The following is a 21,189-nucleotide window of genomic DNA, read 5'->3' as shown; positions in this document are numbered from 1 at the left end:
GCCAGACCCCAAATGGCGAAAATTTTGATAACTTAGACCCCTTTTGTTTCCTTATCTCCAGGAAATGACATATGTCATTCCTGGTGTATGTTTAGTATAATGTAATAGATGTTTTAAAGATAACTTTATTGAATTGTATTTGACAAAATTTCTTTTAAATACTAGTGGTTGGGGCGCCCGTTGTGCGCGGTATGCTCTAGAATAACTAATTTGGTATCTAACTTTATTCTAATACTCTCTCTCTATATATATATATATATATATATATATATATATATATATATATATATATATATATATATATATATATATATATATATATATATATATATATATATATATATATATATATTTGTACTAATGATATGTAGAGTGACAAGTTTTATCGACTTTGATTTAATTCTTACTTCACAATAGCATAACTTAGGAATAACTAATCAGGTATCGACTTTGTTCTAATGCTCTATTTATATTTGTACTAATGATACGTAGAGTGAAAAGTTGTACCGACTTTAATTTAATTCTTACTTCACAATATATGCTATGTCGTTTGTTTGCTATGTTATTACTTTTTTTACCTCTCGAAGTCGACGACAATTTCATGGATTTGTCGAACAACTTCTTGTTGATATGTTTAATCTTGATTTGAAGGTCCGGTGATTGGAGCAATTAAATAATATTAAGAATTAAATTTAAAAGTAAAATAAAATTTAGCGGACAACATTAAATTAATAAAAAGTAAAACAAAATTTAGTGGGTAGTTACTATTCAAAAGAAACGAGTGTGATAAATAGCTCAGTTGGTTAGAACTTCATTTAAAAAAATATTCATAAAAAACCATAAACCATCTCACTTTTTAAAAGTTAAAGATTAAAAATATATATCAGGTTATTTGTATTATTCATCGGTTACCCTTGAGCCGTGGAGGTGGACGATAAACTGATCGGCGTATAACCGCGAAAGGTTCAAAATGTTTGCGCCGTTTTTCCTCTTTCAAACGTTACAAAACCATAAAGCCATAAACCTTAATTAGGTGGGGTCATACAAACCAATCAAGTGTTACAAATCAAGAAACACCCTACTTCTTGCTTCCCTCCACTCTTCTTTCTCTCTCTCAAATCTTCTGAATTATCTTAATTGCACTTCTAATTAAGTAATTATCAATGCCAACACGCCATTTTCGCGACATCTCTACCGATGATTATGATGACGATGCGGTCTTTTTCGTGGTAGAGGAGGATGAGGATGAGGAAGAGGGAGAGGAGGAGGAGGAGGAGGAGGAGGAGGAGGGAGAAGACGGTGTCGAAGCAGACGAGGTGATTGAGATTCCTCCTCCTTCGCCGCCTACGGCGGTGTTTAGGGTTTCGGAAAACGAGGACAGAGAGAAGCAAACGCTGAGGTTGATTCAGGATTCAGAAGGCACGACATCAACAAGTGGAGGGTGTGGCGAAGGAGAGGATAGTCAGAAGGTTGTGTGGAATAGAGAGGATGTTGAGGGCTTGTTTTGCCCTATTTGTATGGAGCCTTGGACTGCTTCCGGCGAACATCAACCCAGGTCTCTCTCCCCTTTTTAGTTTCTCTTTGCGTTGCAATTAGGGTTTTGCAATTCAATTGTGTAGAACTCTATTTGGATATGTTCAATTTAACATTTATTAAGAATTGAAATCCTGGCTTCAGCGTTGGTGTGATATTTCGGATTTTTCGGTCGATGAGAGGTGTGTGTTATCTTTAAGAGTTCACTCAGTTGTAGACAATATGACATTGGCTGCAATAATAACCTGGAATTCTTCGGCCTTTAGAATGTCTGGAGCTAAAAATCAAATGGAAAACTGTACAGTTTGATCAAGGGTCAATTGGAAATAGCTTCAGTTCCTAATTATCACGAGGATAAGGTTTGCAAATATCAGACACTGAGGCCCCCTGCCCTCGCCGGGGGGTGGGGGTGTATCAGGGTATGTGGCATTGGATTAATGTTCATGGTGTACATTTAATGCTGAACTAAATAACACTGAGTAAAATTTGTAATGCATGATCATACGGGTAAGTAACAATTAGTATAATGACAATAGTGACATATAGATCATGCTTTTGGCAAGGTTTGAAAGTTATAGCCGTATAGGAACATGCTGCCTTACCTGTAAGTTTTGATTAGTAGTGTTCACAGCGAGAATGCAGCTTAGATCCACTAAAATAATTTATTGCGTCGCAAATGCATGTTGGGATTTAATTGCTGGTTTGACTTGCCACAAGTTCTGCCGTGGCTTGAGGATTACCTTTGCATTTTAGGAGCTACTGTTATCAGGGAGCTTGTAAAGTGTAAACTGTTACGATCTTGAGCTGGTTGGTTCCAGAGGCATTCACCATAGTTATTGTTCCCAGAAGCATTGATGTCCTTTTTACTGAGTGAAGTTTATGTGAGAGGATCTCTTCCTATTTCTTTTTGAAGGTTTATGAATACCCTTGTTTGAAGTCAGACAATTTTGTGGCTAGTCTTAAAAGGAATCATCATCCATCATTCTTAAGTGTGTCTATGAATACACATATAAAGTGTTATATACATGTATGCGCACACATGCTATCTTTTTTTTATGTAGAATCATCTGCTTGGTTGCAACTGATTGTTATCATCTAATTTTAAGGAATGCAGTTGTCTTGCTTGTGGCCATTTGTTCGGAATGTCTTGCATAAAAAAGTGGCTTGGACAACGAAGAAACTCAGGAAAGGTACTTTGTCTGAAAATCATGTAACATTTTGAAAGGTAGACACATAGCTTATAAATTAGCCAAAAAATAAATTAAAGTGATGCTTCTTGTTGAACTTGTTATCTGCCTTTTCTTTATAGTGTCCACAATGCAACAAGAAGTGTACATTGAAGGATGTCCGTAGGATCTATGGATCACGGGTTGTTGTAGTTGATGAAAAATCAGAAAAGGTATTTTTAGACTAATTTTTATGTAATATTATTGGATCTTTCATAAGAAAGTTTCTGAAGCTGTGTGCTCTTCTTAAACTGTAGAGAATGCAATATCTCGAGGCTAAATGTGATTCTCTTGAGAAGAAGGTATGGATTGTCACTTCGATGTTACAGATTGCATGGCCTGTCTCATGACTCTTGCTTTTCATTACTTTAGGTTATCATGTATTACGACTTGGTGTTCATTTTTTGTTGTCATCTTTTTGCGGAAATGACAACTCTATCTTACCTGTATCAAAGTATACTACAGCTTGCTATTTAGGATTGTTCAACGCAAGTTTGAAGCTGATGTTATTGCTACTTTGTATCTGTTTGGCTTAGGGAGTTGCATTTTAACTTAGCCGTTTTGATGGATTCCAAAGTGTATAGGTCTACATTTTCTGGTAGTCTGGTTAATGGATGAATTGCAGTGGATTTGTGTATCAATATTCCCTGTTTTGTAATGTAGTTTCTTTTGATCTTTCTGGGAAGATAAGTCATTTGGTAGGAAAGTTATTTGGTTGCTTACAGTAATGGTTTTTTGTTTGATTCAGGAGGAAGAATGGCACAAAAAAGAAGCCGAGTGGCATTTGAAACTGATAGTCTCGCAGAAGAAAGATGTAGAGATTTGCCAGAAACTAAAGCAGCTTCAGGAGGTATAAATGTAGAATTGAGTTTTCATTGCTTGGTCTATTGTTTCATGTTCATGATATTACTGTCTAGACTGTCTACATTCACTACAATATGCTGAATCAGAACCAAGTGGCGTGCTCTTATAGATGCCGCCTGCTGCTATATTTATATTATCATCATTTTAATGGCTACGAGTAACTTTATACAATGAATTCCAGAAATTATTTCAGGCTTTAATATTTGTGCAAAATTTGTGTACGATGAACTGGTTTTTCATGGAGAAATGGAGAAAAGCCCTCATTTTCCTACATTTCTTGTGTGTGTGTGTGTGTATTTTTCCTTGGCTGGTGTTTGTTGATTTTAATTTGGAACCTCAAATTCAATCTAATTTATGGATTTCCCCAGAGGGCAAACATTCTTCATCGTACAGTGGCAGAATTAGGAAATCAGCCATTGATCTCGGATGCTGCTACTGATGGTTTTCAACTACCATCAGCTAGAGGTAACCTCACTTAGGAGTGTGATATGTTTTCTTATCTGAGCCAGAACCTGGTAATTTCATGTGCTGCGGGAGTTATATTTTGCACTGAGTACAGCTTTGTGTTACTGACTAAGATTTAAGTACAACTGGTTCTTCATTTTCTTATTTACATGTTATGTTCTGTAGGGATCAAAGTTGGATTGACTCAAAGTCCAGTATCTCCTTATACGTTTAAATTTCAGGTTGGTTGTAACTTGCATCAATTGGTTTACCAAAAAGATCTTAGATCTGTTTATGTTGTTTGGCATCATCATCAGTGACGAAGCTACGTTGGGGCCCAAGGGGGCCCCGGCCCCTGTCAAAAAAACCATATATAAAATATATCCGACAAATAATGACTGAACTATGCAGTTGGCTCAGTGGTTGTTCAGGTTTTGGTAAAGCAGTTAATGTTGGGAAGGAGTTTGGGTTCGAGACCCGCCTCCTTGATGATGTCTTCCGCATTTTATGCCCCCTTTACTTTTCTCTTTTTCCTTTTATAGTTTGTACTTTCGTATATATCTCTGGTAGTTTGGAAATTTTTGTTTAATTTTATTTCATTTTTGGTTTTTTAAGTATCTTTTTTATTACTTCATACGAAGTAGTTTGTTTAACAAAAAATAATTCTTTAATTTTAGTTATAAATATGTATAGGAAATACACATTTTTTTACATGTTTAGGAAACGTTACATTATTCTCGATATAATATTATGAGTAGATAAACTTAAAAATATTATACATAAACGGGTCCCCGTTGAGTAAGTATTCTGGCTTCGTCCCTGATTATCATGGCATTGATGCAGTAGAAAAGAAGACGAGAGAAGTGGCATCTAGTATAGTCTATGTCTAAACTTCACTGTCTCCCTTCATAATACGATGGAAGGCACATTGGCAAAATACCAATATAACCAAAATCTTACTAATTTTTTGGGACATCCCTTGGAGAAGACGGATTTATTTTGTAAAGGAGAGTCTATTACACCCAGTTATCACTAACAATGTCATGCTCCTTGGAGTTCCGCCTGTGGGGCCCATATAAAAATATCATCCATTCAGTGTTGAATTAGTGGGGCTTATGGTTCTTGCTACTTTACTCGGTGGCAGAGTGTTTGCTTTCTCTTTGATAGAATTTTGGGAGGGTGTTGTGTTAATCAACACTTTCAGTATATTCTGTTCTGCGCTTGTCATGTTGAAACTTGCAAAGGCTGGCCGCTGGCTCTATGAATCATATCGGTGATTTAGTTTGTCACCGAGAATGACTGAGATTTAGTTTATCCTTAACAATGAACTTGTGATGTTAAACACTAAGATCACTCATGTCACTTTGTTATGTAGCTATGGTTCATGTATGCTCTAACTCTAACAATAGAGGGTAACTGTGTGGAGATATTTTTGTCATATTTCTTTGGTTAGCTGCTGGATAGCATTAAGTGGTCATAAATCACCACACCTTTTTTTTTAAAATGATTCATACAGTAGGAAGAACCTCTCTCAATCATTTCTACAGTATCTTTCGAAGAAGTTTATGTAGTTATTGGATAGGATTTGGTGAGGAGCAATAAAGATTTTGATGGACTATAGAGGGATCAAACTTTTGTCCTCTAGTATAGGACATTGATAACAACATTTTACTTCTGTTGGTTTTACCCTGTTTTAAACTCGCCCACTAAGTAGCCTATGGGGAGTGCATATAACCTATTCCTGAAGTCCTGAACGTCCTGTTTTGCTGGAACGGGACCACGGGAGCAAGACAGGAATTATTTGTAGGATTTCTTCCTGTCAATTTTGAGTTTTCAACCTATACACTTTGTCCAAAATCTTCTACTTAACTTTTTTGAAGCTCTCGACCTACCCTCTCTGTCAAATCAGAAATATTAAATCCCTGATCTAGAAACATTCAGTTGTCCATTTTTTTCTATGCATGTGAGTTCCAGTGCCAGCAATGGTTTGCATCCATTAAGTTTCTTGGGCGTTACATCTGAAAGAGACATGCCAAGGAGATCCCCTTGACTGTGAGCTTATGGCCCAGCGAAGCTGAAAAGAAATCACCCGAGGATCCCAGACTTGTTTTAATAAAATTTTAACATCTCCTTTCCGAAGTAATTTAAAAAATTGAGCGAAAAATGCATCAGTTAAAAACAAGATATTCTATCATCTCGTTCCTCCCAAAACTGACACTCTGGACCTGCAAATGTTCCATGACAGATTGACAGCTAGTTAAGCAGCCCAAAAATCCTGACAACAAGCTAAATAAGATAAGATCTAGAACAAGTGGTTTTTCATTTATCAATTAAGAATACATGAGATGCATGCCTGAGGAAACAAAGCCTTGTTTACCCTTTACACTGTTACACCTGTTGTTCTCACAATTATTCAACTTATCTAAACTCCTCCACCCCCCCCCCCCCCCCCCCCCTAGCTGCTTCAAAAATGTTTGAATCTTAGCAAATAAATGGAAGTACTTAAGAAACTGTTAGTTTCTTTTCTTTGTAGATGATAACTTGCAATATGAAGGACAACTAATATTCTGAACCTGATTCTTTTGTCTTGAAAACCTGTTGAAAAAATAGTCTCGAGGGTTAAGTTTCCGCAATTCACAATGATGGGGATTCTGCCTGAAATGAAAGTTTCCAGAAATATTAATACCTCTACCCCCCAAGAAATAGCTGGTACATGTGATGAGCTCTGTATAGAGTAGTGATGAGCAAAAAGACATTGAAAGGTTGCTTCCATGCCAACAAAATTTCCCAAAAAAATAGATAAAAACGTGGTTGCCTTTATATAACTTTTTATCTGCCCAAGGGAAAGAAATGCAGCAACACATTAATTTTCAAGGGCTACTGTAGGAAGCATGCCTAATAATGGAAATCTAGGTCTTGGCAGGGAAAGATTCAACCCTTGCCCCGCTAAGATGTTTTCTGACACAAAACTACTGAACCTAGACCTTCCAATTCCATGAGCTTGCACACACTCCCTACCTACTAGGCATTCTCTCTTGTCCCAAACCTTCTTAATGCACAACTCCATGAGAAGCTTAGAAAAGGAAAAGAGTGCAAATGTATACATACTTATTAATCCACACACTCGTGTTATACAATTTTGTAACAGCATTTGGATAAGTGATAAGGGGGAAATATTAGTGAGAGGGAGGCTGGGAGATTTTGGGATAAAAGGATTTGGAAGGATTGAGAGGAGAGGAAGAGGAAGTTCATTTTCCATTAATTATAAGAAATGTATTTCCCTTTTTATTTTATATAAACAAAATGCTCTATTTGGGAAGATTTGAAAGTAAAATTAAAGCCTAAAAGAATCTTATACAAGGTATATTAGGTTGCAAACGAGTCGAGTCGAGCCAAGTTTTAATCTGTCCGAGTTGAGATTAATAAGGATTATTAGCGTTCGAACTAACTCGGGCTTGAACAAGCGTTGAAAAATTCTTGTTCGAGTTTGGCTCGTTAAGAATTTGGTTTGTCCGAGCTTTGTTCACGAACAAGATTTTTTGCATTTCGAGCTTGAGCTCGAGCTTGAACGAGCTTAAATCAAGCTTGAAAATAAACGAGCCTTAAATTACCTTTAAAACAAAAAATTTATGCAACCATTTTGTATTAAGTTTTTTTAATCTTTTTACAATAAAAATTTAATAAGATATAATAAAAAAAACTTATGGCCAAATTCTTATACGTAACAAAAATTGTGATTTCATTTAAAAGATAACAAAGAAACTAAACTAGTTATAAAATGTCATATATTTTTTCGAGCTTCACCGAGTTTTTAACGAGTTATACTTGAACATAATCACGCTTACAAAAGAACTTAAACGGGTTGTTTACAGATATTAACGAGCCGAACATGAAGTTGTTTGACCTTAACTCGTTTACTTAACAAGCTTAATTTTTTTGTTCAAGCTTGTCTATTAACTTATCAAACGAGCTTTTGACCGTGCTTGTTCGCGTATAGTTCACTAACGCATCGGCTCATTTGCACCCCTAATTGTACCCTTCACACTGAAAAATTGTGCAGTAGCTATCTATGTCACTGTTGAAGATGAAAATGGCATGGTCAAAAGAAGAAATGTTGATGTTGCTTGTTTTTCTTTATTCTCTCTCTGAGATTCATATATTGTTGCTTGTTTTCCTTTGTTCTCTCTTCGAGATTTATATATTGTTGCTTTCATTCTTATCGAAGTTTTTTTATCCCTTATAAATTGTTGCTACATTGACTTCGCCAGATTGCTATCCGTAAACATTTTCTGTTGTACCATGTGAATTGAGTGGATTGATACTTTCTTCCCTTTTGTTAGCGCAACTCGGTTATTAAATTAATGGAAAAAAGTATCACTTCCTATCCCTCTTTTCCCCTTTTAATCCTTTTATTATAAAGACAACATAATAGAAATGTGCCTCTTCCGCCCGTCCGGCTTCTTGGAAACCTTTCACCAGAGTACGCTCTTGTTGTGATTATCTGCTAAGAGAAGCCCTAAAAAAATAACAGGGAAATCTGTTTGTGACAGTGGACACCACAGTCATCCTGTGATACTATACTAGTGTTTTAAATCTTGGACGTGGGTTTGATCACAAGAAAGGTCACGAAATCACTATTGTGAGAACTGCAGACGGCTATGATGACCTGATATCGCAGTTGCGATAATCTCAATGCAGTTACTATGTAGTGATGCTGAGTTTTAGTACTCCATACTAAAACCGACAAAAATAATCTGGACATTCGACAATTAACTAGAGCTTAAATTTCTCAAACCAAAGAAGAGAATCATGATAGTGGGTTCAATATTTATCCTGTGATGCTACACTTAAACAAAATATTTCGTAGACTAGAGATTGAAATATTAAGTTTCTCAAAATCATCCTACCAGAAAAGTGTCTTATCTGCAAGCTGTTAATGAGACCATCAGCTCCTTGTTCCCTACTGGATAACCATCTCTCGAGCCTAATTTCTCTCTCTAAGAAAAGATCTTAGAAAAGTGTGAAGCCCAAGTAATTTATTAGTACTCCCATTAACCAAGAGAAGAGGTGGCAAGATGTTTACTTTTTTCATCCAGGATTGTAACCTTTGCTCCCTATTCGAAGAGGTAGAAGATTTAGCCCTTCAAAAGTTTAGCTAAAAATGACACTGGGGTTCGCCTTCTTCCAGAAATCATTGACCAGCTCATTACTTAGAAGTGTAACATCTAGAATCATCTACCTTCCTAAAGGCATTTTGGGTGTGAAGTAATTCATACCACTGCACCAAAGCTGTTGGAATTTTACCCAAAATTTATGTACCTTGGTAGACCATTAATAGGTCTTACTGTCTAAAGTCTCTGAATATACATGATCTACCCTTCTCCAGTCTGTTTTTTTCAGGATCAAGGCATTAAACTAGAATTTCATGTTCTTAGACAATTTCTTCAAAATTTTCTTGAAGCACTCGTAGTATGTTACGTTTAACTAAATTTCAACAACTTGGAAATTATTGTAATAAAGTGGAATCTTTTCCTTGCTTCAAACTCCTTTCTTATGCATATCTTGTTAACCAACAGCCAAATTTTTTGTTTATTTATTAATGTATTATTAGCCATAGTGATTGTGTAAGGGATGATCAGATGATTCTGACTCAAGGAATTTTTGAGGTTAGCTTTATGGATTTATTGAATCATTGTGGCCGTGGGATGTAATGGACTAAATCAAAATGGCTCTTAAAACCTCTTCGCTTCCTTTCCATGAAGTAGAAGATGGTCGTTCCGTTGTCGTCCCGTTATCGCTTTTGGGTCAATTGGAAACAACCTCTCTGCAATTGCAGGGGTAAGGTTGCGTACACCCGACCCCCCCTTACCCCACTTCTTGCGGGAGCCTCTTTGAGGCAATGGGGTAATGATAATGATAATGATTGTGGTTCTGGTATGGATTTGGAGTTTCACGGTATGAACAAGAGTATTCCTAACAATGATAAAAAAAAAGAAAAAAGAAAAGCCTGCATTATAAACAAATAAAACATTGCATTCACTTTTCTCAGAATGGCTTGCCTTCGTTGACAGAATTTACTAATTTGTTCATTATTTTGAACTCGTTCCAATTTGTAGCAAGAGTGGCCAGTAGATGGGGCGCGATGCTTTGATGTGGATGATACTGGTCAGACTTTGATTATTGCACGAAGACCGGCTAGGATTGGTGGTCCCCATATGCTCACCAAAGTATTTTCCCCCTTCTTTCTTGCGATTTGTTTGAAGTGAACGAAGTATTGCAGAATTAACTTTAAACTGTCTACTGCAGATGAGTTTAGTTTCTCCTCATGAGCAAGAAAACGTGCAACTACCTTCATCAGTCAAAGCAGTCAGAGACTTGCATACATCTTCGTTTGCCAGACTTGCACTATTGGCTTCAATGGGGAAGAAACTATCAGTTTTGAGGTGGGGACCCCCTCCTCCCCCCCCCCCCCCCCACCCCACACACACACACACACACACACAATCTGCCCCCAGTTATATATAGGTAAAAGGATATTTTTTGCTTCTCTTATTTATATTGTCAATTGTTTATTTTGATAACAAATAAATGCTACTTGTCAGTGTATGTTGACATTTTTTTAAAATGAAAAATGGTCTGATACATAAAATGGTTAATTATCGTTGTTCCTAGTGTGTAGCTGTGCTAAAGGGATAGAATGAGTAACAAAAATATCCTTCTTTCACTACTAGTACTGTCTCATTCAATTGTTTTTCCTTTTATGTTTTCATTCAGCATGGAAAGCAACAATATTGTCCTGGACTATGATTTACCGGTATGCTTTTTTACTTTCTATGGTTCTTCAGTATGAACATCTTCTGACTGGATACTTGTTTGTTTCGTTTTCCCTCTTCTTTCATCATGCTAACTAGTGGTCACTCATACTGGTAAGGTCACTTTCTACTGCGCCTCCCCCTAGGCCATTCTAAACAACTTATGCTTCTAAAACTTGAAATTTCGACCTCAATTCATCTTGAAACCAACCTTCATTTCGTTTATTCACATCAACTAGATGTGTCCTTATATGAGTTGTATCATAAAAAGGTCCTTCGTGGAAGGGGATCCAACCCAAAGCAGCCAACGAAACTGCCTTTTCTTGGCTAGTTATTGTAGATTCTTGACTAATCCGTTTCCTGATGTAATTGAACACTGGTCAAATAGAATCATTCTAATCCCAAGATCTTTTAATTTTCTTATAATGCCGGACATGTTCTTAATTCAGCGTTTTCTAGTTTTGACCATGCATTGATTCTTGTGGACCGGATTAAAAAATTATTGAATAAGGTATTAAACTTATGGGATGACTGAAAAAGAGTTCTTTTTGGTTTTACCTTCTATGTTTTTTCCTTCTTCTGAAGAGAACGAAATCTGAATTGTTTTACCAAAGGATTTTAAAGAAATGGATCCAAATCTCTAATATGAATCATTTGGAAAACAGAAGAAGTAGTATGTTTAACTTTTTTCTACTCCGACATGATTTTTAAAAAATGTCTTGATAAGCATCGAGGTATAAGTCGTGTAACCTACCAGTGACTTCGATGAATTAAGAACTAATTACTGAAGATACGTGACATACATCTCTTTGAGTATTTGCTTGTCCATTTCCCTCATATCAGTTGTCTTGGTTTATTGCTTTCATATTTCTTTTAGTTTCCCTGGAGTTCAAGTTTCCACTTTCCTAAATCATGGTGTGTAAATACCGAGCTTTTTTCTTGAATGAACAAAGATGACTTGTCTTTTGGTTTACAATTGGCTTCCATCTCTCATGGTTGAATTATGCTAGTTTTTTATGCATCTCTTGTTAGTGTCTTTCACCCTTTCATAGGTTGAGACCATTAGAGGTCAATTGATTATTGCGTTATTGGTAGTGATTGGCAAGTATGTCCTTGGTTTTACTCCATTTTTAATTTTTTTTGGTTTTCTGGTGCTGATTCATACTCTTTTTTTAATTGATTTCAGGCTGCTGCTTGGTCTTGTTCATGGGATAGAAACAGTTCACATATTGTTTATGCTGGATTACAGGTGTTACCACTAATTATTCATTTTATATTGCGGAATCTATTATTATACTTGTACCATTCAATACATCTATGCTCTTAGCTTGGATGGTGTTCTTTCTTCCTGTGTAGGCTGTCTTTTGTGTTTTCTTTTGGTAGAGGTGGTTTAATTATTATGAACAAAGGTAAGATGGAGCTGTTATTTTACCTAAAACTTCTTTTTTAACTCCTTTTTCCAATTCCCAAATCCAATTTGTCGATGTTTCGTCCATCTTAATTTTCATTTCCTTTTCATTCTGAATTTTCATTCCAGATATCCCTTGTATAGTGCAAAGGACATTGACTGTCTATTCTTCATCAACTTCATCTGACAGCAATTTGGTCTCCTCTGTACCTCTTTCTTTTTCATCCAATCAGCCCTTTATATCCTTTTTGTTCTAAGGACCAAGTTCAGTCGACTCTTTGTGGCATTCCTAATATTAAAATCCATCCACATATCCCATTATACATCTCTCTCTTGGGCATATGGAGCTGTTGGGTTCCCGACCTCTGTGCATCCACTCGCAAATCAGCATCTTTGCGGCCTTGCCAAATGATACTGCCGCTTGGTCCTTGTCAATTTACAATCTTCTTCTAATTTTTTGGTTCTTGTGCCTCAAATGAGGTCGTTGAACACAGTATGCGACGAATCCAGCTAAGGGAACTCCTGTTATTACTTGTCGCTTAAGAGAGTGAGGGGTAACAAGTTAACAACCTAACGAAGGGAATTAACTGTGAAGTTAGTTAGGGTGAGATAAAGATGAAGTCAGTGGAGAATTTTCAGGGAAAGGAAGTGCAACTGCAACAAGCTAGTTAGATGAGGAAGAACGCTGGAAATGAGGAGAAATTGTAAAAAAATGGCTGTTGTGAGGAGAGCGAGGGTTGCAGAATTTTATGAGTAATTGTAGCTTGGGAGAGAATCCTCCTTTCAAAAGATAATATTCGTATGGTTAAGTACTTGGATTAATCAATATGATTTTCCGTTATTTTGATTCTTATTAAACTGATAATTAGCTTAAATTACCAGTTGGTTCTTAACTTAAAGGTGGTCTGCTACCAACTACTCTTCCATGAACGTAGTAGAACTTTCCATAATTTAGCCGTCTTAAAACTGCAATAAACTTGAATCAGATTTCTCACACTAGATTATTGTAAGATGACTTAGTTCTCATCATAATAAGCTCTGCTTGTAGTTGACTGTTAACAACAATGCCAATCATATCAGGGGGAATCCTCAACTAATCTACTCTTGAATGTACTGGAACAAGTTCACTCTATCAATTGATACCCAATGCTGCAATTATGTCATCTCCTTCCTGTTATAGTTTGTAACCGTTAGTTTCTGGCCATTATGATAACATGCACCATATTTTCACTGTAATAATTTGCAAAAAATCCATCCAGTGTTTCATAATCTCGATAACCTCAGTAATACAAACTTTATTTTCATCTTATTTACCCTTCTAAGATAAAAGAATTTATGTTTTTTGGCTGTTGTGCATTAAATTTCAGCTTATTTTGTTCATCAAGAAATCACAGACACCAAATGGAACTTCTTCTCTTGCCCCTCTCTCACTCCCTTAGGAATGGGTCCCCTAAAATCCATCTCTCTCTGATACCTACAAATGTTCCATTTGAGGCAACACATTTCCTTGAGCACCATTTTCACCAGCTTTAAAATCGTTGTCTAGAAGTCAAACTAGAGCATTTTTGCATTCAACAAAAAAAAGAAAAGAGCAGAGAAAAGCCAAGAAAGAATATTGTGAAAAGGGCCAAAAGGGAATAATATATATATATATATATATCATTAGACAAGTCGAACGAGCCTAGGACTGTACCAAATCCTAATCAATTGTAATCAAACCATTCCAAATTTGATTTGTAAAGTTTGTTGCTGTGAATGGCTATCAATCCAATGGCCAATCCCCCCCCCCCCCCCCCCCCCTTTTTTTTTTCCTGAAATCAAACCCTATCCAATCAAATCAGCATCCTTGCCAAACATTATGCCTTTCTGAATTTATTTGTGTATCAATTTGTGCAGAATGGCTTGCTTTTAGTGTTCGATCTGCGACAAACTGGAATGCCTCTAGATTCGAGGAGTGGACTGACTTGCAATCCCATTCATTCCATATACTCTCTATTGGAGGACTTTCCAGGGCACACAGGAGTTAAGAAACTCCTTACTGCTTCTGCAGTTGGCTTGTGTGAGTGGAATATTGGTGATGAACATGAAGAGTATGTTTTCATGTTCTGTTTAAATTTTAAGGCTACAGCTAATCTTATTTGTTGTACTCTGGTTATTCGTTTTTGGTCTGTGTGATTTTCATATCTACGTATATTTAGTTGGATTGCTTGAATTTGATTGTTGATCAATAAGGATTGAAATGGGGATGGAGCTGATTCAAAAAGTTTAAAAGTCTACGAACCATCTTGTTTACGATGAGGAATATTGGTGAATATTTCAAATAATAGCTGTACTTACACTTAGGTCAAATGGATTGGTGAGGGGTTATGGACCTATTATTCTAGTTTCTTGTTCAACCACTTAAAATTACAACAGCTAATAAGAGTTTTCATATTGGCTTCTCTTGCCAGACTCCTTTTTGGGCATTCCTTAACTGTATTTATATGCTGTACAAGTGTGGCTGGTGCTATCTCTTTCACTTTTCCTGTATCCTTTGTTGACATTAACGAGACATTAAATAAAAACCTTAAATTAATGTCCTAAAAAAACTTTCGAAATTCAAAAAGTAGCAGACCACTAAATTATACTATGTGGTAAAGAAATTTCAGGGCCTAGATGTTGTATATGCCATTGTAATTATCTAACCGCGAGAGCGTCTCTTATAAACTTGTTATTGAACATTCAACGTCAATTGCTTATGGCTTGTCTCTTTTTTGAATCTCATGAATGCTTCAGATTAACCGAACTGATTATCTAAACTTGTGCGCTTTAGTCATGAACTTCATAATACAACAAAACCAATTCATCCTTTCCTCCCCTTCTAGTAAAGTTGAATAAAGAAAGTCCAGAATATATTTCATAACAAATTTCTATTTGAGGAGGATTATAAGTTCAACTCTTTTGAAAATACAGTGGTTAATTAGGGAGTTAGGGTTTGATTTTCAAATTAGGGGGTTAGGGTTTGATTTTCCCCATCCTCGATCACATAGTTAGGTGGTGTTTGTTTTCTTTTGACTGGATTTGATGACTGATAGGACTTATGTGTTTGGTTCCCCTCCTAAGTACTTACCCCCAGTTTCACAAGGGGTATCTGCCGTATCCCCTTTTCAGTTGAGTCCTTTCTCCATTGGTCTTTGTCCAGATTTTTCACATATAGGGCATTATGTCTTGTATGGTTGGGGATTATTTTTCCTATTACTATTGGGAGACTTCAGCGTCTCTAACATGTTTTAGGGTGTTTTCTTCCCCCATTGCCAACTGCGACACTGTGAATGGTTGTGCATGTGTTTGTGATTTTACTGGAGTTTTTCTGAATTAACCCCAAGATACTACTTCCTCCTCCCCTATTTAAAGTTCTCATTTCTGGTCAAATATTTGTCCATATTTAAAGTTCTCATTTCTTATTTGAGTGGATCCACACAATTAAATATTGTTCTCAATTGCTTTTTTGTTCAATTTTTATTCTTACTTTTACTTTTACTCATTTATTTATGTTATTTATTTATTTATTTATTTATTTATTTATTATTATTATTATTATTATTATTATTATTATTATATATATATTTTTGAAATGTACTTATTTTACTTATTTTTATTATCCCTTATAATATTTTTTCTGTAATATATATATATATATATATATATATATATATAATATTTTCCCTTATCTTACTTTCATTAATTCCACGTTCTCCCTCTTCCTTGTTTATTCTTTTAACTTTCCGCCCCTTTCTGGTTTGATTGGTGACAATGACGATCTCCTACGACGATTCATGTTAGCCGACCCCAGAACATTTTGGGACTAAGGCTTTGTTGTTGTTGTTGTTGTTGTTGTTGTTGTTGTTGTTGTTGTTGTTGTTGTACCCTCATCTCTACTAAACATTAAACTGTACCCATTATCTCTACTAAACACAATTAACATTTTAATCAACAAAACTCCACAATAATTTCTCTCCTAAATATGCATGCCTAGGAGAAATAGGAACCTTAAATAGGGACGGAGGGAGTAGATGTTGGCAGTTTGAGATTCGTTTCCTCTTTCTGATCAAGAGTTGATATCAATTAATTAGTGTTTTAGGGCCTTTTACTTAGTATACTAGAAATATGAGTGATGGCATAAATACAGATGCATAACAGAGACAAAGGAAATGATCAGAGAAATTGTTTAAATGGGGAATAGTTATAACTTATAAGGTTTAGTTGTTTACTATGATTTTGATCGGAACAGAGAGGAGATGTGAGACCTCTATGGGCCCGACAAAGCTCCTACTTGTTTTTCCCGCTAGAAAATGATTCTTTTGCTTATTTTTTTGATATATCTATGTCTACTTCCATCCCCTTTGTATATCAAGGCTAAGTTAGACATGCATTCCCTGCTTTATAGTTAATAAGTTATGAATCCAAGACTTTCATTTAGCTAGAATATATCGTGAATGTTTCTTTTGTTCTTTTGTTTGGTGTATCTAAAGTATTATTATTACGTTTTGTGTACTCTGTGTTGTGACATCATTATCTAAGGAGAGCCAACTCTAGGTTAGGCTCCAAGCCTTAACTGAATACTGTAGTAAAAGATCTCATGGCTCAGTTACTTTTTGGTACTTTAATGTCTAGGATATAAGGTACCGTGCTGTTATTGTCCAGTTGTACTTGTTGAAGGACAACTATCAACTCCTTAACTCCTTACTCAATGCAAGTGCAGAATATGAACCATGGACCACCTTTTGAGTTGCTGACTATTTTCTTATGCCGTTTGCTATTAGGTCACATGAAGTATCCCATGTGAATTTCTTGTTATTGCATCCTCTCTCCCTGGTATATGTTTTTCTTGGTTGCTTTTTATTACCTCTCATTACTTCCTCTCTGTAATGATTGGTTATAGATTATATGGAGGAAAAAGTACTTGAGGGTACAATGCATTACCTTGGACAACTACATTAAGCATTATAAGTAGAATTTACAAAAGTCATTATTACTTCCCCAATTTACCAACTTTAATTCTTTACATGACATGTTTTTATTATTGGAAGTATCCTATGTTTACTTTGTTTCTTCCTGGCTAGTGCCGGCTTTTATCTGGGAATGCAGAATAGTTGCCAATTTTCAATCCGTGGACTATGGACCATGGTGCACAGTGAGCATGATGTACCAAAAGAACATATGTGCATAAGCAAAAGAACATGACACTACGATAAAAGAACATGCGATATAATATTTCACTTTTTTGTTATAAATGATATATTATTTCACTATTTATTAAAAATATAAATAAAAAATATATTCATGTTCTTTTCATGTAACCAAATGTTCTTATAATTATATACTAGTGTTCTTAAGGTGCACCATGCTCAGTGTGCACCAACCTTCTAAATTGCGGCCAATTTTGTTTGCGTAGGACTTGATTACTTTGATGTATCTGTGTAAAAGTTGTTGGCTTGGCGGTTTAAAAGTTTCTTTGTACATGTAATTGGGTCCCTGTCCTGGCTCTATTTCTGAAATCAAGTGCAAGGTTCATTTTGTTTCGTATATTTAATCATGTGTAATGTTTTTGAGCTTGTTTCTGGCCCAGGTTATGACCAGAAATGAGATGACTCCTGTAGAGACTTGAGAACGATTAAGTGGACAGTAGTTTTCAATGTAGAATGTGGATGTCTAATACAGTAGTTATTGTTATTTTATACTTGTTTCATGTTCTTGCCATTTCTGTTTTCTGTTTCTTTTGCTGTGTTCTGGTACATAGTAAATTTGTGGATCTTTTTGACGTTTTGTTAACTGGTCTCTTGTACTGTTTGTTTTCAGGCCGTCCTTAGTTACAGAAACAGAAAATCAAGGAGTTTGTATATCACTTGCTCACTGCCCTAGCAGTGATAATATTGTGGCAACATTTCGACCAAAAGTGGAGATGCCTGACGATCTAGGTGTTTCTCAAGTAACACAAGGTCCCTCTCCTACCATGGGACACCATGTTCTGGGTTCACATGTCTTTTTGCAGAGAGTAAATTCTAATTATCAAAGGTTTGGATCAACGCTTGCTTATGTACCTGGCATTCGGCTTCCAAAATCGACCATTATAGGAATGAGGGATGGTACTCCTGTGTTCGCATGTGGAGACGAAGCAACATCAAATTTGGTATTGCAAGAATTGCCCTCATTAAATTTTATACAGTCCCTCCAATCCTATGATCCTATCCGTGAGGTGAAATACACTACTGCCACAAAACCAAGTCTGCTTTGCTGCTTGAGCCAAGACAGGATGCAGTTCTTCTCTCAAAAGCTTTTGTGAGAGGTAAATGGGAATCTTGGGATTTCATTGTCGACTTCTCTTAAGCCACTATCCAATAATAATAAAGCTTATCGAACTTCTTTTCTACTTTTAACTCATAGCTTGACCCTTTTTTTATTCTTTTTGTGTGTGTTTGTTTCTACTGTTACGAAGTTTTGGGATTATAAAAATTATTTTTTAAAAGCAGGTCTAATAGAGATTCTACATGTTTAAAAATTAACTTATGTCAAAGATAAAGATTTGAACCAGTAGAATTAAAACAAGTCCCCGACCCCTCTTTGGGTATGGTTTATTTTGTGTAAAATGTATCTGTTAGTGTTTAGCTTGTAGTTTCTATTTACGTATTACACTACTTTATTTCATCCTTAGTTTGATAATCCAGTTAATTTAATGGCTATTGTTTAAAGTGTGATCATTGTGATCCTTGACGAGCTTGAGATGTTGTGCTCCTTCCAAAATTAATATTGATTTCCGTTCCTGTCATTATAGGAAGGTGTTCAACTGTTCATTTAGAGATTCCAGTGAAGTCGGTTCCTGAAAGAGCTGAGGATAGTAAAGCTGGGATGGTCGGAGCTTCACAGCATATATGCTTGGTTAACAGTAATGTAAATTTGTCAATGTCATACAAATTGTTTGTAAAAAAGCACTGTTGGTTTAGCAGGAATTGATCGAGTCTGTATGTCTGATTATCAGGTGAATTCCGACACTTTTGCAAACATGGGTTCTGAATATTCATATGAGAAGTTAGTTCTTATCAAGTGATCAGGCTGGTAAAACACTATTCTTGCATATACCAACTACCAAGTACTATTCCCTCCATTCCTTTTTGTTCTTCCCGTTTCTATTTCGGGCGTTCCTATATGTTCTTCCCATTTCCTTTTTTGGACATACCTTTTTACCATAAAATTCCCCATCATCCCTTATTTAATTCATTCACATTTTCCTATTCACCCACCCAACCCCACTTTTATGATTTTTTATTACTTTATTAAAAATATATTTTCTCTCTTTCATTTCTTTATTACTCCACTTTCCTTTACTACTTTATTACTTTATCTTACATTCAATCATTACTCTTACACCCAATCATTACAAGATTCCATTTTCTTAATTTCCACACCATTTCCCAAACGGGAAGAACATAAAGGAACAGAGGGAGTACATGTTTGGTATTTTTAAAACCAACTAAAAGAACACTTGTTTCCCTCAAAAAAATAACACTTTTTGTAAATGTCACTCGAGAGTGTTCCAACTAATTTGTGATAACATCATTAACAATTACGAAGAACAACTAAGCATGAAAACGGAGAGAAGAAAATATACCGTGGGAAACCTGAGCACCGGGAAAAAACCCACCAATCAACTAGAAATACTGGTAAAAATTTACAAAGAGATTATCAAGGTAAGCAAGTTTCACCTCACAACTCTTTCTCACTTAAACCACTTAGCTTTCAATGAGGACATTCTCTCACTTAAATCAATATCTCTCTAAAATAAGCATACTATGAGTATATATAGTGCTAGAGTATACATGACAATCCAAGGGTCTTAAACAAGCTACGTCGCTTGATCAAAACTCAAAGAGATGAAGCTAGAGATGACCAACTTGGCGGGTCGGACGGGTCTGGTGCAGGTTTGGTGGGTCGTAGGTCAGGAATGGTTGATCCAGGATCGGCACCGTAAAAATAATGGCGGGTCGGGTCACGGGTTGGGTAAGGAAAAATGGACACAGTACGAGTTGTGTCATGTGGGTCCAGGCCGTCTTAAAGATTTTGGGGGCCCTGTTCTAATATTAAAATTGGGCCCTTCTCTGAGTATCAATTAACAATTCTAATTTTCTTCTTATTCATACCTTTTTCATACCCACATTTACGATTTTTTAAGAAGGCATAATTTATAAATCGCAATAAAATTTAAACAATTTAACAATATCGAAGTGTCATATAGAATAACATAGTGCTTTATTTTCAGAACTTCTTCCATGGCTCTGCTCCAACTTTTGATTTCTCTTCAAATACACCTTAACCTTCACAATAAGTCAGTTAAAAAAATTAGAAGTTATGTGTGTACATCATTTTTGCATAATTAGAGTACTGTTATTCTATTAAATATAGGAGTAGGAAAAAAAGTTAGACATTACTAGAAAAAAAATAATTAAGATGCTTACAAAAAATTAATTCTTCAATTGAAGCCTTTCTCATGAAATTTCATAAAAAGTACACTACATGAAAAGTACACTACATAAATTTTGAATAATTCACTTTAAGACAATACACTTCATAAAAAGTACACTACATGACAATTCACTTTATGTAGTGTACATAACATAAAAAGTACACTACTTAAAGTTTGAATAATTTCTGAATTATATATTTAATCTTCATAGGCGTGGGAGAGTTATCAGCAAGGCAACAAGTCAGGAAAATGCATCGTAAAACACAAAACACCTGCTCACCATGTTGGAAAAAATACAAGGATTACCCCACAAATGCAAACTCTATTAAATTCATTGGAAAATGAAAACATTAGCTAATTAAGGATGTCTGATCAGATTTGTTTTGCGGAGTGGAGGGAGGGGGG

The 21,189-nt window shown here is 35.7% G+C and overlaps 1 protein-coding gene across 1 annotated transcript; it reads left to right on the top strand.

The window, feature by feature from the left end:
• Positions 1–915: 915 nt before the first annotated feature.
• Positions 916–19,367, top strand: LOC110786939 (uncharacterized). The gene is made up of 14 exons (XM_021991521.2): positions 916–1,555; positions 2,648–2,723; positions 2,843–2,932; positions 3,017–3,061; positions 3,508–3,609; positions 3,992–4,088; positions 4,254–4,309; positions 10,184–10,294; positions 10,374–10,510; positions 10,842–10,881; positions 12,066–12,128; positions 14,184–14,377; positions 18,126–18,612; positions 19,099–19,367. The coding sequence occupies exons 1-13, from the start codon at positions 1,164–1,166 to the stop codon at positions 18,607–18,609; spliced, it is 1,887 nt and encodes a 628-aa protein (XP_021847213.1). The 5' UTR covers positions 916–1,163; the 3' UTR covers positions 18,610–18,612; positions 19,099–19,367.
• The last annotated feature ends 1,822 nt before the right edge of the window (positions 19,368–21,189 follow it).

The sequence above is a fragment of the Spinacia oleracea genome, chromosome 5 (genome assembly GCF_020520425.1).
Source record: "Spinacia oleracea cultivar Varoflay chromosome 5, BTI_SOV_V1, whole genome shotgun sequence".
Classification (NCBI taxonomy): domain Eukaryota; kingdom Viridiplantae; phylum Streptophyta; class Magnoliopsida; order Caryophyllales; family Amaranthaceae; genus Spinacia; species Spinacia oleracea.
This window is presented reverse-complemented; position numbering and strand designations above follow the sequence as displayed.